At 43.8% G+C, this 12125-nt stretch overlaps 1 protein-coding gene across 1 annotated transcript in view; it reads right to left on the reverse strand.

Moving 5' to 3' along the window:
• PGM1 (phosphoglucomutase 1) overlaps window positions 1–440 on the reverse strand; it is an 80116-nt gene extending 79676 nt beyond the window's left edge. Inside the window, exon 1 of the mRNA XM_004699371.2 lies at window positions 38–440. Coding sequence (XP_004699428.1) covers window positions 38–283 — 246 coding nt within the window. The 5' untranslated portion in view covers window positions 284–440. The remainder of the gene's footprint in view (window positions 1–37) is intronic.
• Between the last annotated feature and the right edge of the window lie 11685 nt (window positions 441–12125).

Consider the following 12125-nt stretch of genomic DNA (forward strand, 5'->3'; position numbering starts at 1 on the left):
CGGGCGCACGTCGCCGAGGCGCCGGCGTGTCCCTTACCCCGTTGGCGGCGGCGATGCGGACGATCAGCTGAATGGCTTCCTGCATGTAGAACCGGCCGTCCCCGCCCACCACCAGGGTGGCCTCCGGCCGCCGCGCCGGCTCCACGGTGGACACGATGCTCTGGATGAAATTCTCCGCGTAGTGGGGGCTGCTCCGGAACACCTGCACCCGCTTGCGCAGCCCGCTAGTGCCGGGCTTCTGGTCGGGATACGCCTGCGTCTTGACGGTCACGATCTTCACCATGGTGGCCGCTCGCCGCGCTGGCTGCCTGGGGCCGGAACAGACTCTGCTACCTCGGGGTGACCGGGCTGTGGCCGCAGCTGCTCTGGGAGGCGGACCCCGACGGGTGGGGGAAGCGGCCAAGCTCTCGCGGGACTCGGCCCTCCCCTTAAAGGGGCAGGAGGCAGGCCTCGCCCTCCGTCCCCACGACCTGCGCCCTGTCTACTAGGTCGGGGCTGCGGGACGAGAACCGGGAGCGCCCATCTCTGGGCCTCCGGGGAAATGGGCGGAGCCGCATTGATCGACCGTGAACCAATCCCGTGTCATATGAAATCCGCAACTCCTCCCCCTAACTGGACGGGCAGAGCTTGGAGTACAGACCCAGGTCCAGGGCTGGTGCTTGAGGCCGGGTCCCGGGAAGTAGAGGGGAATGATTTCCTGCAGTCGGGCTGTGTGGCAGAAGTGCCAGCCTCAACTAGATTTCATGCCTCCATTTGTGTTAGGAAAAGGTCCATTCCAGAATTCTGATAGGACTTTCCCATCTATCCATTTTCCAGGGTACATATTAAAAAGAAAAAGAAACACTGAATTCTGATAGGACTTTTCATCTGTCCATTTTCCAGGGTACATATTTTAAAAAATAAAGAAAAATAAACACTGCTTATTGAATCCATGCCAACTCATGGTGTTTTCGAGACTGTAAATGTTTACAGGAGTAGAACTCATCTGTCTTCCGAGAGTACATAGACTAGTGATTTATTGAAATGTTTCAAATCCCCTATTCTCTGTTTACAGAACTGAGATCAAAGAATAAGATGCTTTATCAGGTCACACAGTTAAATTCAAGAAGAAGCTCAATTCAGGTGGATTTGACCCAAAGCCAGGACTCTTACCAGGATTTGGCTGCCGTGCCACCAGCTTTGACCACTAGGGACTGTGCCAGGAGGTCTTGATAACTTGTAGATACAAATATATGGTAGGGCTAACTCTTATAACCATCCTAATAGGCTAACTATCCCTGTAGTCAAAATTCAGTGCTCAGGAGAGACTCAAGTAGGCCAAAAAAAGTTTCCTGAAGATACCGGGTTATGAAAAGAAATCGATCATGAAGTGCACATCATTAGTCTTCCCCCTCAATTTCCCATCTCCCTTGATTTGGTGAGAGCAATTATCTCCTCTGCTCAAAAAATGTGCCATTTTGGTGAAATGGGGGGGGGGGGAATATGACCTTCCCTTGCTCCCTCCACTTATGGCACTAAGTTTATAGCCTTGGGGAAACTAGTTAATACCTACAGGCCACCATTTCTTTATTGTAAAATAAACATAAAACCTTTCGGAGAAGATTTCCCTTAGATTTAGAAACAATAAGGTATCAAGAGTTCTCAATCATGAGTACACAGGAGAATCAACGAGAACACTTTTAAAAGCACCCACGCTCCAGCCCCAGTCCAAATAAATCTGAATTAGATGATGTAATCAATTCACCCAGCATGGTAGGTGGGTGAAACATAGCCAAACTAACCCAAATCCACTGCCATAGAGGCAATCCCAACTCAGAGCAACCCCACAAGTCTTAACTCGTGGTGGCTCGCTATGACACGGTAAGACTGTCCTATGGGGTTCCAAGATTAGAAAGCCTCATCTTTCTTCCACAGAGCAGGTGGTAGGTTTGAACTACTGACCTTGTGTGAGCAACCCAACTCATAACCACTACACCACCAGGGCACCTTTCAACCTTAGATAGAGACCATAAATCTCTACAGGAACAAATAGCCTCACCTCTCTTCCACGGGGCAGATGGTGCGTTTGAACCACTGGTCTTAAATCATACCAAATGAAACTCACTGCCATCAAGTTGATTCTGATTCAACTGAAGACTAGGGTAGAATTGCCCCTTTGGGGTTTCCAAGATTTTAAATCTTTACAGAGCTAAACAGCCTCATCTTTCTCCCACAGAGCAGCTGGTGGATTTGAGCTGCTGACCTGGTGATTAGTAGCTCAATTTGTAGCCTACCATCCTACCAGGGCTCCTCCACCAGCCTTAGAGGCCCTCAAAAACATTAGCTCCCCTCCCCCAATTCCAAAGCCAGAGTTTAATATAGCATAAAGTTGGATTTGTGTGTGTGTGTGTGTGTGTGTGTCCAGTTGATCTACCTTGATCAACAGGAAGGCTGACACTGCTAGACTTCCCACTCTCACAAGGCAAATGTTGATATAGTAAAGTTCACTATAAATGAGTTTCATTAGCTCCTAGTAATGATTTCTATTATTCACATTGGAGTTCCCAGTTTAAAAGGTAATGTAATCTTGTGACTTGAGTAGTATGATCAACATCACTTTATAGATGAAAAAAGTTGAGGATAAGAGGGTTACTGCAATCAAGGCTACCTGTCTCCAGGAAATAGAGCATGGAATGACCGGATCTTAGAAACCACCTCAGAGGGTTAGTTTAGAGACTGAACAGAGGGCTCCTATACATGAGTAAGTGCACAGTAAGTGGTAACTTGTTATTATATAAGATGCACTCGTACTCCGATCCTCTGTTCTTTCTATAGTCTTCACTCTCTTTGGATTTAGACATTTCACTTAGCAGGGCTTGCTTGGTTTCTCTCTCACCTCAGAAGTGCTAACAACTAGCTTTAACACATAGCAGTCCACTATAAAACTCAGCAGCCTAGACAACCATTGCTTCCTATTGACTGTGATTATAGGAATTGGCTAGGTGGCTCTACTGATCCAGGTAAGACAGTTCATCGTCTCTAGGCTTCTGTGGCAGAAAGACGCTAAGGCAGCACCCATGATTCCCACCTCCTGGACATCATGCCCATACCTAATCTCCTTGCCTGAGTTTTCTATTGCTGTGCATCAAATGACCATAAACTTAGTAGCTTAAAATAATACCCATTTGTTACCACACAACTTTGTAGGTCAGAAGTCTTGGCAGGTTGGAGTGGTTTCTGTGCTTAGGATGCTGTATTAGTCTAGGTACTTTGGAGAAACAAATCCACAGCAACTCATGTATAAGACAGAGTTTTATGTAAAGAAAATGTGCATCACGAAAACATCCCAACCCAATGCTGCCCAAGCCCACAAGTCCAACATTAACCCATTAACCCAACACCAGTCCACAAAGTCCTCCACCTCACAAAACAGAGGCAATGATGCCGACTGCAGGAGGAAAGCTGAGTCAGTGAACGAACAAGCATCTCAGCACTAGCAGGGGTCTCCATACGGCTGCTCCAGCACCCAGGGCTGCATCGGGATAGGTCCATGTAGCTTCTCCTTGGGGATGTCTTGTAGGAAGTCAATCTTTCAAGCTGAAGCAGGGAACTGCTAAGGCAGCTGTACCCGGTGCAACCATCACAAAACAAGAGACCCGAGAACTAGAAAGGCGAGGCTTACCACCCATTTATCCCTCTGCCTTTCAATTAGCCCCACATGTGATTATTGGCCAGGCTGGCACAATTAACTAACTCAGATACATAACTCGATGTCATCAAGTCAATTCCAACCCAGAGAGGCCCTGAAGGACAGAATGAAACTTACCCCTTTGTGTTTCCAAGGCTGAAATCTTTATGGGAGCAGAAACCTCATCTTTCTTCCATGAAGTGGCCAGTGGATTCAAACTGATAACTTGTGGTTAGCAGCCCAACATGTAACTCACCTCACCACCAGCGCGTCTCAGGATATATAACAAGGCTAAAATCAAAGTGCTGGCCAGGCTGGGCCCTTATCTAGAGACTCTGGGAAGAATCTGCTTCAAGCTCGTTCAGATTGCTGGCAGGATCTAGTGCCTAGTAGTTGTAGGTCTGAGGTCTTCCTTGCTTGCTTGATGTAATTAGACACCGTCTGCATGGAGGCCTGCTCATGCTTAAGTCTCTTTCTGCCATAAACTGATGAAAACTATGCATTTAAAATATTCTTATGATTAGTGAGGCCTACCCAGATAATTTCCTTTTTATGTCGCATAGGGCATTGCCAGGATGTGATCCCACATGCACAGATTCTATGCACACTCAAAAGACTTGAGATTTCCAGAGTGAAATGTTGAGAGAAGCCCCAAGGATGGTATCAAAGTGGGGCACGAAACCGGCATAAAGAAGAAAAGTGCAGAGGCAATCCTGGTGCATATTGTGTTGAAGGGAAAATGCTCGGTAGGTCTCTTCACGTCTCTGGGGGGCTCAAGACATGGAAAGTCGGATATTATATATATAAGGAAGACCAAAAAAGAATTGATTCATTTGAATTATGGTGAAAATTATTCAAAGTGTATGGACTGCGAAAAGCACAACCAAATCTGTCTTGGAAGAACTACAGCCAGCAGGCTCCTGAGAAGCAAGGTTGATGAGATTCCGTCTTACATACTTTGGACCTGCTATCAGAAGAGACCAGTCCCCAGAAAAGGACATTGTGCTTGGTAAAGTAGAGGGGCAGCAAAAAAGTGGATGGTCCGTGAGAAGATGGATTGACCTTGTGGCTGCAGCAGTGGGCTCAAACATAACAATGCTGAGGATGGCAGTGGACCAGACAGCCTTTCTTTCTGTCGTACCTAGGATCGCTATGAATCCAAACCCACTGGATGACACCTAACCGCAAGAACAACACACATGGCTCTGGATGTCCCACTGAATGCCTGGGGGCGACTATGCACAGAGGGAGTGTGAAACAGCAGCAGAAGGGGTTGGTCAGTCTGGGCGGCCATTCTTCTGTGTCTAAGAGAGCCTTCTCAGACGCTGAGAGGGAACTCCCGGGACCCCCAGTGGAGCCTGTGCACACAGAGGCCATCACACTAAGGCCACAGGCAACAGCAGAAGAGCCGGAGCCCCAAGACCAGAGACCAAGGGACTGAGGCAAAGCAGCAGGCAGGCTCAAGCAGCCCACCAATCAAAGCAGAGATCTTTGAGCCATGTGGCTGAGAGGCTGAGGACCACAGAGACTTGCCTGCTGGCTGAGAGGTGCTGCTGTGACCAAAAGACTGAGTCCTTAGTGTTTGATACTCCTGGCTTAACAGCAACCTGTTAACAGCCTTACCAAACCCTCATGTCTGAAGTGTTGTTTATGAGCTCTCTGATGAACTATCAAACCTAGCAGAAGAGTGCAATGTTGTGGGGGGAACAGCTGGTATAAAGAAAGATGGAGGGTGGAGGCTGGTTTGACTCTTTCTTGTGGCAACTGGTCTTTGACTGGTGTCAAAGTTGATTTCCTCCCTGCTGAAGCCAGGGAAGGTCAGCCTTTCTGCACATATCTTGGTATATTTCTTTCCAATCCTGTGTGTGTGTGTGTGTGTGTGTGTGTGTGTGTGTTTCCAAAATAAGACCAAAAAAGTCACAAGTAGGACAGTATAACATTTTATTTACATTACACTGTTTACTTGTGCCCACATTATGTCATTGAATGAGAATATTTTTTTTCCATAAATATTTGATTGAATGTTAGATTCTTATTAAAAGTAATTAATAAAAGTAGATATTCTAGGAGCTGATACCAAGGGTTCAAATAGAAAGTACATGTTTAGAAAATGATGATGGCAACATATGTGCACATATTCTTGATACAATTGATGTATGGAATGTTATAAGACCTGTAAAAGCCCCCAATAAAAAGATTTTTTTAAAGTAGATATTCTGTATAACTATGTAACAAACTAATTAGAAAATAGATGGAAAGGATACAAATCTCACCATAGTCTAAGTGTTCAAGAAAAACAAACTTCCTCTATAAATACTTAATGTTTTTAAGTCTCTATTCTACTGGGGCGGCAGAGATTGTGTGGTAATTACATAACTTCCTGTCAACTTAAAGATTTATAAAAGTATAGGGGTGGTATTCAACCTGTCATTCAGGTCGCAACCTGAAGATGGCTCCTTATGGGAGTGGCTGTCTCATAAAGAGGGTCCTGCAGCCTCCCCTCCTCTCTCTGCCTACACCTTCCTACGGGCTGAGCCTGGTTGCCGCTAGCCCTGTGTTGTCGCCACAGTCATTGGATCCACCCCGGCCTGTGATCTTCCTGCATTCTGCATCATTGATTGTGGCTGCATGAATCTGAAGAGCAACTGATAGACTAGTATTGAACTTATGGACTAGTATTAGATTTAAGGATTTGATCTGGACTGGGCTGGGATGTTTGCTTGATAAAAATCTCTTACACATATATGTGTGTCTCTGAATTTGTTTCTCTAGTCAACCTGGCCTAACATAGTGAGACAGTTTATTGTTCCAGCCTGGCTGATAAACGCAGGTGGGATTGACTGAGGGGCGGAGAGATGGATGGCTTGGTGAGCCTTGCCTTTCTTGTCTCTCACTCTGTGATCATTGGACCAGTGTGCGGCTGCCTTGCTTGTTCTGTGCCTCCATTTAAAGGCTACACAGCCTGTGGGACGCCTAGCCTGTGGACTGTGTTGCTGTAAGTTGAGGTCCCTTTAAGACTTCTCTGGAGCTGGGGACTGGCGATTGGTGACCTGCCTTGTGATTGGCTGCTGTGCTGACATAAACTAGCTCTCTCTACAAATAGAGGAAGATCTGGCATCAGATAGAGACTTAAAGGACTGCTAGTCTCTCAACTTTCTCTCACAGACGTGAGTTGCACTAAGCCATTTATAGTGCTTCTAATTTAACTGTTTATTTCTTGTATTGTATATTTATCTGTATATGATTTAACATTTCATTTCTCGTTATATATCTAATTATCTTTATGATTTAACATTTCATTTTTCATTATATATTAATTATCTTTATAAATAAATATATTATATTATCAGGAATTTGGTTTTATCTCTCTAGAGAACCCTGTCTAACACACATAGATTACAACTTCAGTTAGCCTTGGTCCTCAGAGTTACGTGTTCAGGAAATAAAATTTATTTTGTAAAATTCATCTTGATTTCTACTTAATTCCATTGAGATGACCCATCTGGAGCCATGATTAAGTCCTTCTTGGTTTATAAAATGCCAAGTTATGGGGAAAGAACAACGACCTGCATTGATATCAAATGTAGCACATAATCACCCTGGACTGTCCTCCGGCCTCGGTCCACATTGTCAAGCACCCCAGCATCTTTGTCTGCAGGGTCCACTGACTGATTTCCCGACTTTAATGCCAACCCTGGAGCAACAGCAATCTTTCTACTTTTTTCAACCCAGATTTGACAGCACCTAGCAAAAAACAGAGCTTAGAAAAGAGGTCTGGCCAGATGTTATAAACATAATCTGTGAGCATACAGATAGCATTCTGATAGATCAGTGGCTCTCAATCTGTGGGTCGCGACCCCTTTGGGGGTCGAATGACCCTTACACAGGAGTCGCCTAAGACCATCAGAAAACACATATTTCCATGGTCTTAGGAACCGAGACACCTCTCCTCCATCCGTCTCCAGGAGGGTCCGCCCACATGCTGATACACCCACATGCAAATTTGCCCACATACAAGTACCCAGCATGATGACATCATCGCACCAACCCCATCACATCCACCCAGTACAAACACAGGTGTATGACAGGGTTGGTGCCATAATGTACTTAAGTGGGCCAGCCACACGTGTAGAGAGCAGCTACGGTGTGGGATGAGAGAGACTGAGTAAAGGCGAATGAGGGCAGAGTCTGACCCACGGCCCTGAGAGAGTCCAGGCTCTTCGCTGTGAAAGGTTAAGTTTTTCTCTTTGGAGGAGCATTTCACTAGGAACATGTATCCAGCAGGGCAAAGCTGTCATGTGACCCTTCTGTATGCCACCCGCCGTCCATAACACCTGAGCTCAAATCTGTTTGGTTACGTACAGTTCTTGATACCATTATGATTACCATGGATGAAATCAAACCTGCCTTAATGAACCATTGTATTTTGGAATAGAAATCTGCTGGATCCAATCCATCATCCATTTAAAAACACTAGAAAATGTAGGCAAGGAGGGGAATTGAAAGATTTCTTTCCTAGAACTGCCAACTGCTTGTTCCTTGACCTAGATGAAATCTAAGCAAATTCTAAGCAAAGACGTGGATTTGCCTTGTATTTGGATGCAACTTTAGAATATGAATTTTTAATGAACATAACCAATAATAAATGGCATGGACTGGGGTATAAGGAATTAATAATGAGAACATGGAATGGAGAAATGAATGATCTAGTGGCATCAGTTTATTTATAGTCACAGTAAATGAGTTATGTAGCTCATACAAAAACTGATTGTCATAATAAGATAATTGAAAAGTAATTCATTTACAGCATGTAGTCAAAGCTTAGAAAGCACTTGTGTAGCATTCATTGACAATATGTATATTAGACTGGGTTATCTAAAGAAATAAAACCAGTGACACGTGTATGAGAAGGAACTGTATATCAGAAGTGGTTATAAACCGAGAAGGTGAACCAGCCCTGTACAACTCAAGCGTGCAGGGCCAATGCTACCCAGAGGACTCTTCAGACTCACATAGCTGCAGGCCAAAGAAGCAGATGCTGGAAGCAGGGAGATCCGGGCCAGCGGATGCAGAATCATCTGGATCCAAGAGCAGTGAAACATGGTGCCTACATCTCCCAGGGTTAGAAGCCCCCATGAGCTACCCTGGAAGCCGACACAGAATCCAAACCAGGAAAAGGTGAAGGGCAAGAGAAAAGAAGTTCTCAGTCTCTTTTATTAAAAGGCCACACCCCCAAGGAGGCATCACTAGGCTACCACCTGATTGCCAGGTTAAACTCCATTCCTACCTCCACACAGGTGGCATCACGTTGGCATACAATCTAACCACCACAGCATGAATCTCCTTCCTGCTAAAGAAACACAATTCTGTATTTTCTGTCTGGTGATGTCAAGTTGTTGTGTAATCGCTCAGATTGAGGAAGATTTCAGTTGCCCTCAATTTAGTCTTCTTGTCGTTAGGTGCTGTCCGATCGATTGGTTACAGCTCACAGTGAAACAGAAGGAACCATTTTCCAGTCTGGCCCCATCCTCACAATTGCTAGGTTTGCGCCCATTGTTTCAGCCATTGTGTCAATCCAACTCATTGAGGATCTCCCTCTCAACCAAATGCCCTACTTAACCCCCAAATTCTGTCAGGCCTGGAAGACAGTCTCACAGTTAAGACACCTGTGACAAAAGAGGTCAATTGTAGATAATCTCCTACAGGAATGTTCAATTATTTGTGGCTGAGAAATAACTAACTGATGATTCCACATGAATCCATACAAATGAATGCTGACTAATACTGCAAATGTCATTTTAGCCCATTTTTAAAGCCTAAATCATAGATTTTCAAGGTTGTAGACTTAGTTCCTGGTGTTACATATTGATTTATTTGTCATTTGCTGAAATTTCTAGGCCCTACATATGAAAGCAATATAAAGCCATTCAATATCTATTCTATTTGTGTCCATAAGTTATTCAGGTGTTTAAAACTTTTATTTGAATAAAAATTAATGCACATCTAGAGGCTGTGATGCTGAAATTAAGTTTTGTTCCTGTGCCAAAATAATAATAGTTTCAGAACTGTGGTTCAGTGTCAAATGGCTATTCATGAGACTATATGTAAAAAGGATTGATAGATGATAATGTGGACCTTTTCTTTAGTCTTCATTTTTGTAATCTTCTATAAAGAATATCAGTCTGAATTCATTCATATGAATACTTGATGTGAAAAATATTAATATTTTAAGTGGCAAAAAGATAAGATTTTTTAAAATACAGATCAAAAAGGACATTTTTCACAAGATAATGAATGTCTCTGTTATCCCATTTCATCAATGTTCTTGCTTCTTTGGTAGATGCTATAGTAGCTGAATAATGTCCACCAAAGATATCCATGTCTGAATCCCAGTAAACTATAAAGTAACATAGTTACCCTATATGACCAAAAAAGAACTTTGCAGATATGATTAAGTTAATTCTCTGGAGATGGGAAGATTAGACTAGATTTTCCACATGGGCCCTAACTGTGAATATCATGACCACAGGAGGAGAGGACAAAGCGATGGGGCCATTGAGGCAGAGAATTAGAAGCTGAGAAATACCAGCTGCCCCAAATTGAATTACCATTTGCAGAAAAATGAAGCAGGACTCGTATCTCACACCATATACCCAAACAAACTCAAGACGGATCAAAGACCTAACGGTAAAACATAGAATTATAAATATCGTCAATGAAAAAATAGGAACAAACTTAGGGGTCCTATGTGTGGCATAAATATACTCTCAACTGTAAATGAGGACACACAAATAACAGAAGACAAGTAGACAACTGGGATCCCCTAAAAATCTAAACACCAGTGCACATCAAAGATTTCATCAAAAGAGATCCCACAGACTAGCCGGGGTGGGGCGGGGATCAGACAGGGACTAATTTCTCAATTTTATAAACAGCCTCATCATCTCCACCAGAAAATGGACAGAAAACATGAACAGATACTTTGCCAAAAAGACCTTCAATCAGCCAACAAATGAAGAAATACTCATGATCATTAATGATTAGAGAGAGGCAAATCTAAACAATGAGATGACATCTCATCCCAACATTAATGTTAAAGCTAAAAAAAATAATCCACAAGTGCTGGCAGAAGTTTGAAGAGTCTAGAACCCTTTTACACTGCTGGTAGGACTGAATATAGTTCAACCCCCGTGGAAAGCAGTATGGTGCTTCCTTAAACAAGTGGGAAGAGGAATACCATATGATCCAGCAATCCCGCTACTTGGTATATACCCTAAAGAAATAAGAGCCACAACATGAGTAGCTATATGTATAACCGTCCTCATCTCAGCATTTCACAATAGCAAAAAGATGGAAACAACTTAAATGTTCATCTGTGGAAGAATGGATAAGCAAACTATGATACACACACACCATGGAATACCATGCAACATGGAAAAATAGCAATGAATCTGTGAAACACCTCATGACATGGTAGAACTTGGATGACATTATGCTGAGTAAAATAAGTGAATCATAAAAGGTCAAATAATGCATGAGACCACTATTTTCAAAAGTCAAGATAAGATGTTCACACTTGTGTTAATCTGGGTAAACTAGGGAAACAAATCCACAGAAACGCATACATATATGAGAGAGAGTTTTATATAAAGGGTAAGTGTACATTAAGAAAGCATCCCAACCCAGTGCTGTCCAAGCCCATAAGTCCAACATTAGCCCAGATGTCTGACACTGATCTACAAAGTGCTCCTCCATCTGACAAAACACACACAATGATGCCGGCTCCAGGAGGAAAGCTGAATCAGTGAGCATGTAAACATGTCTCCACACAGCTTCTCCAGCACCCAGGGATGCATCAGGGTAGGTCCATGTGGCTTCTACTCAGGGATGTCTTGCAGGAAGTGAGCCTTGCAAGCTGGGCAGAGAACTAGCTAAGGCAGTTGCACCCTGGTCCGACCATCACAGAGCAAGAGACCCGAGAACTCAAAAGGGGAGGCTTACCGAGCCATTTATCGTTCTGCCCTTCATTAAATTCCACATGCATTTATTGGCCAGGTTGGCACAATAAACCCTAACTATCTCAACACTACAAGAAACATCCTGTTAGTGGGAGGGAAAGGGACTGGAAATTACTGACTAGAGGGTAAATGTGGGTTAATATGGGTGAAGAGGAAGAGAATGAGCAATAAGAGAGGCTTGAGACATGTTCCTGTCGGGGAAAACTACAGAAAGACTACAGGTGCATGTGAACCTACATTCATCTCAAAAGAAACCGTTCCTTACCAAGAAAGACAAAAAGACCCGTCAGGAGAAGCTGAGAGAGACAAACACGGATTTCCTCAAGAACCTTTAGAGAGTGGGGCCCTGCCCAGACCTGGGTGTCAGGCCAGTGATACCAATTTTGGACTTCTGGCCTCTAGAACTGTGAGAAAATACATTTCTATCATTTCAAGCCACC

The sequence above is a fragment of the Echinops telfairi genome, unplaced genomic scaffold, assembly GCF_000313985.2.
Source record: "Echinops telfairi isolate 266 unplaced genomic scaffold, ASM31398v2 ScPeMD7_443;HRSCAF=831, whole genome shotgun sequence".
In the NCBI taxonomy this organism is placed as follows: Eukaryota; Metazoa; Chordata; class Mammalia; order Afrosoricida; family Tenrecidae; genus Echinops; species Echinops telfairi.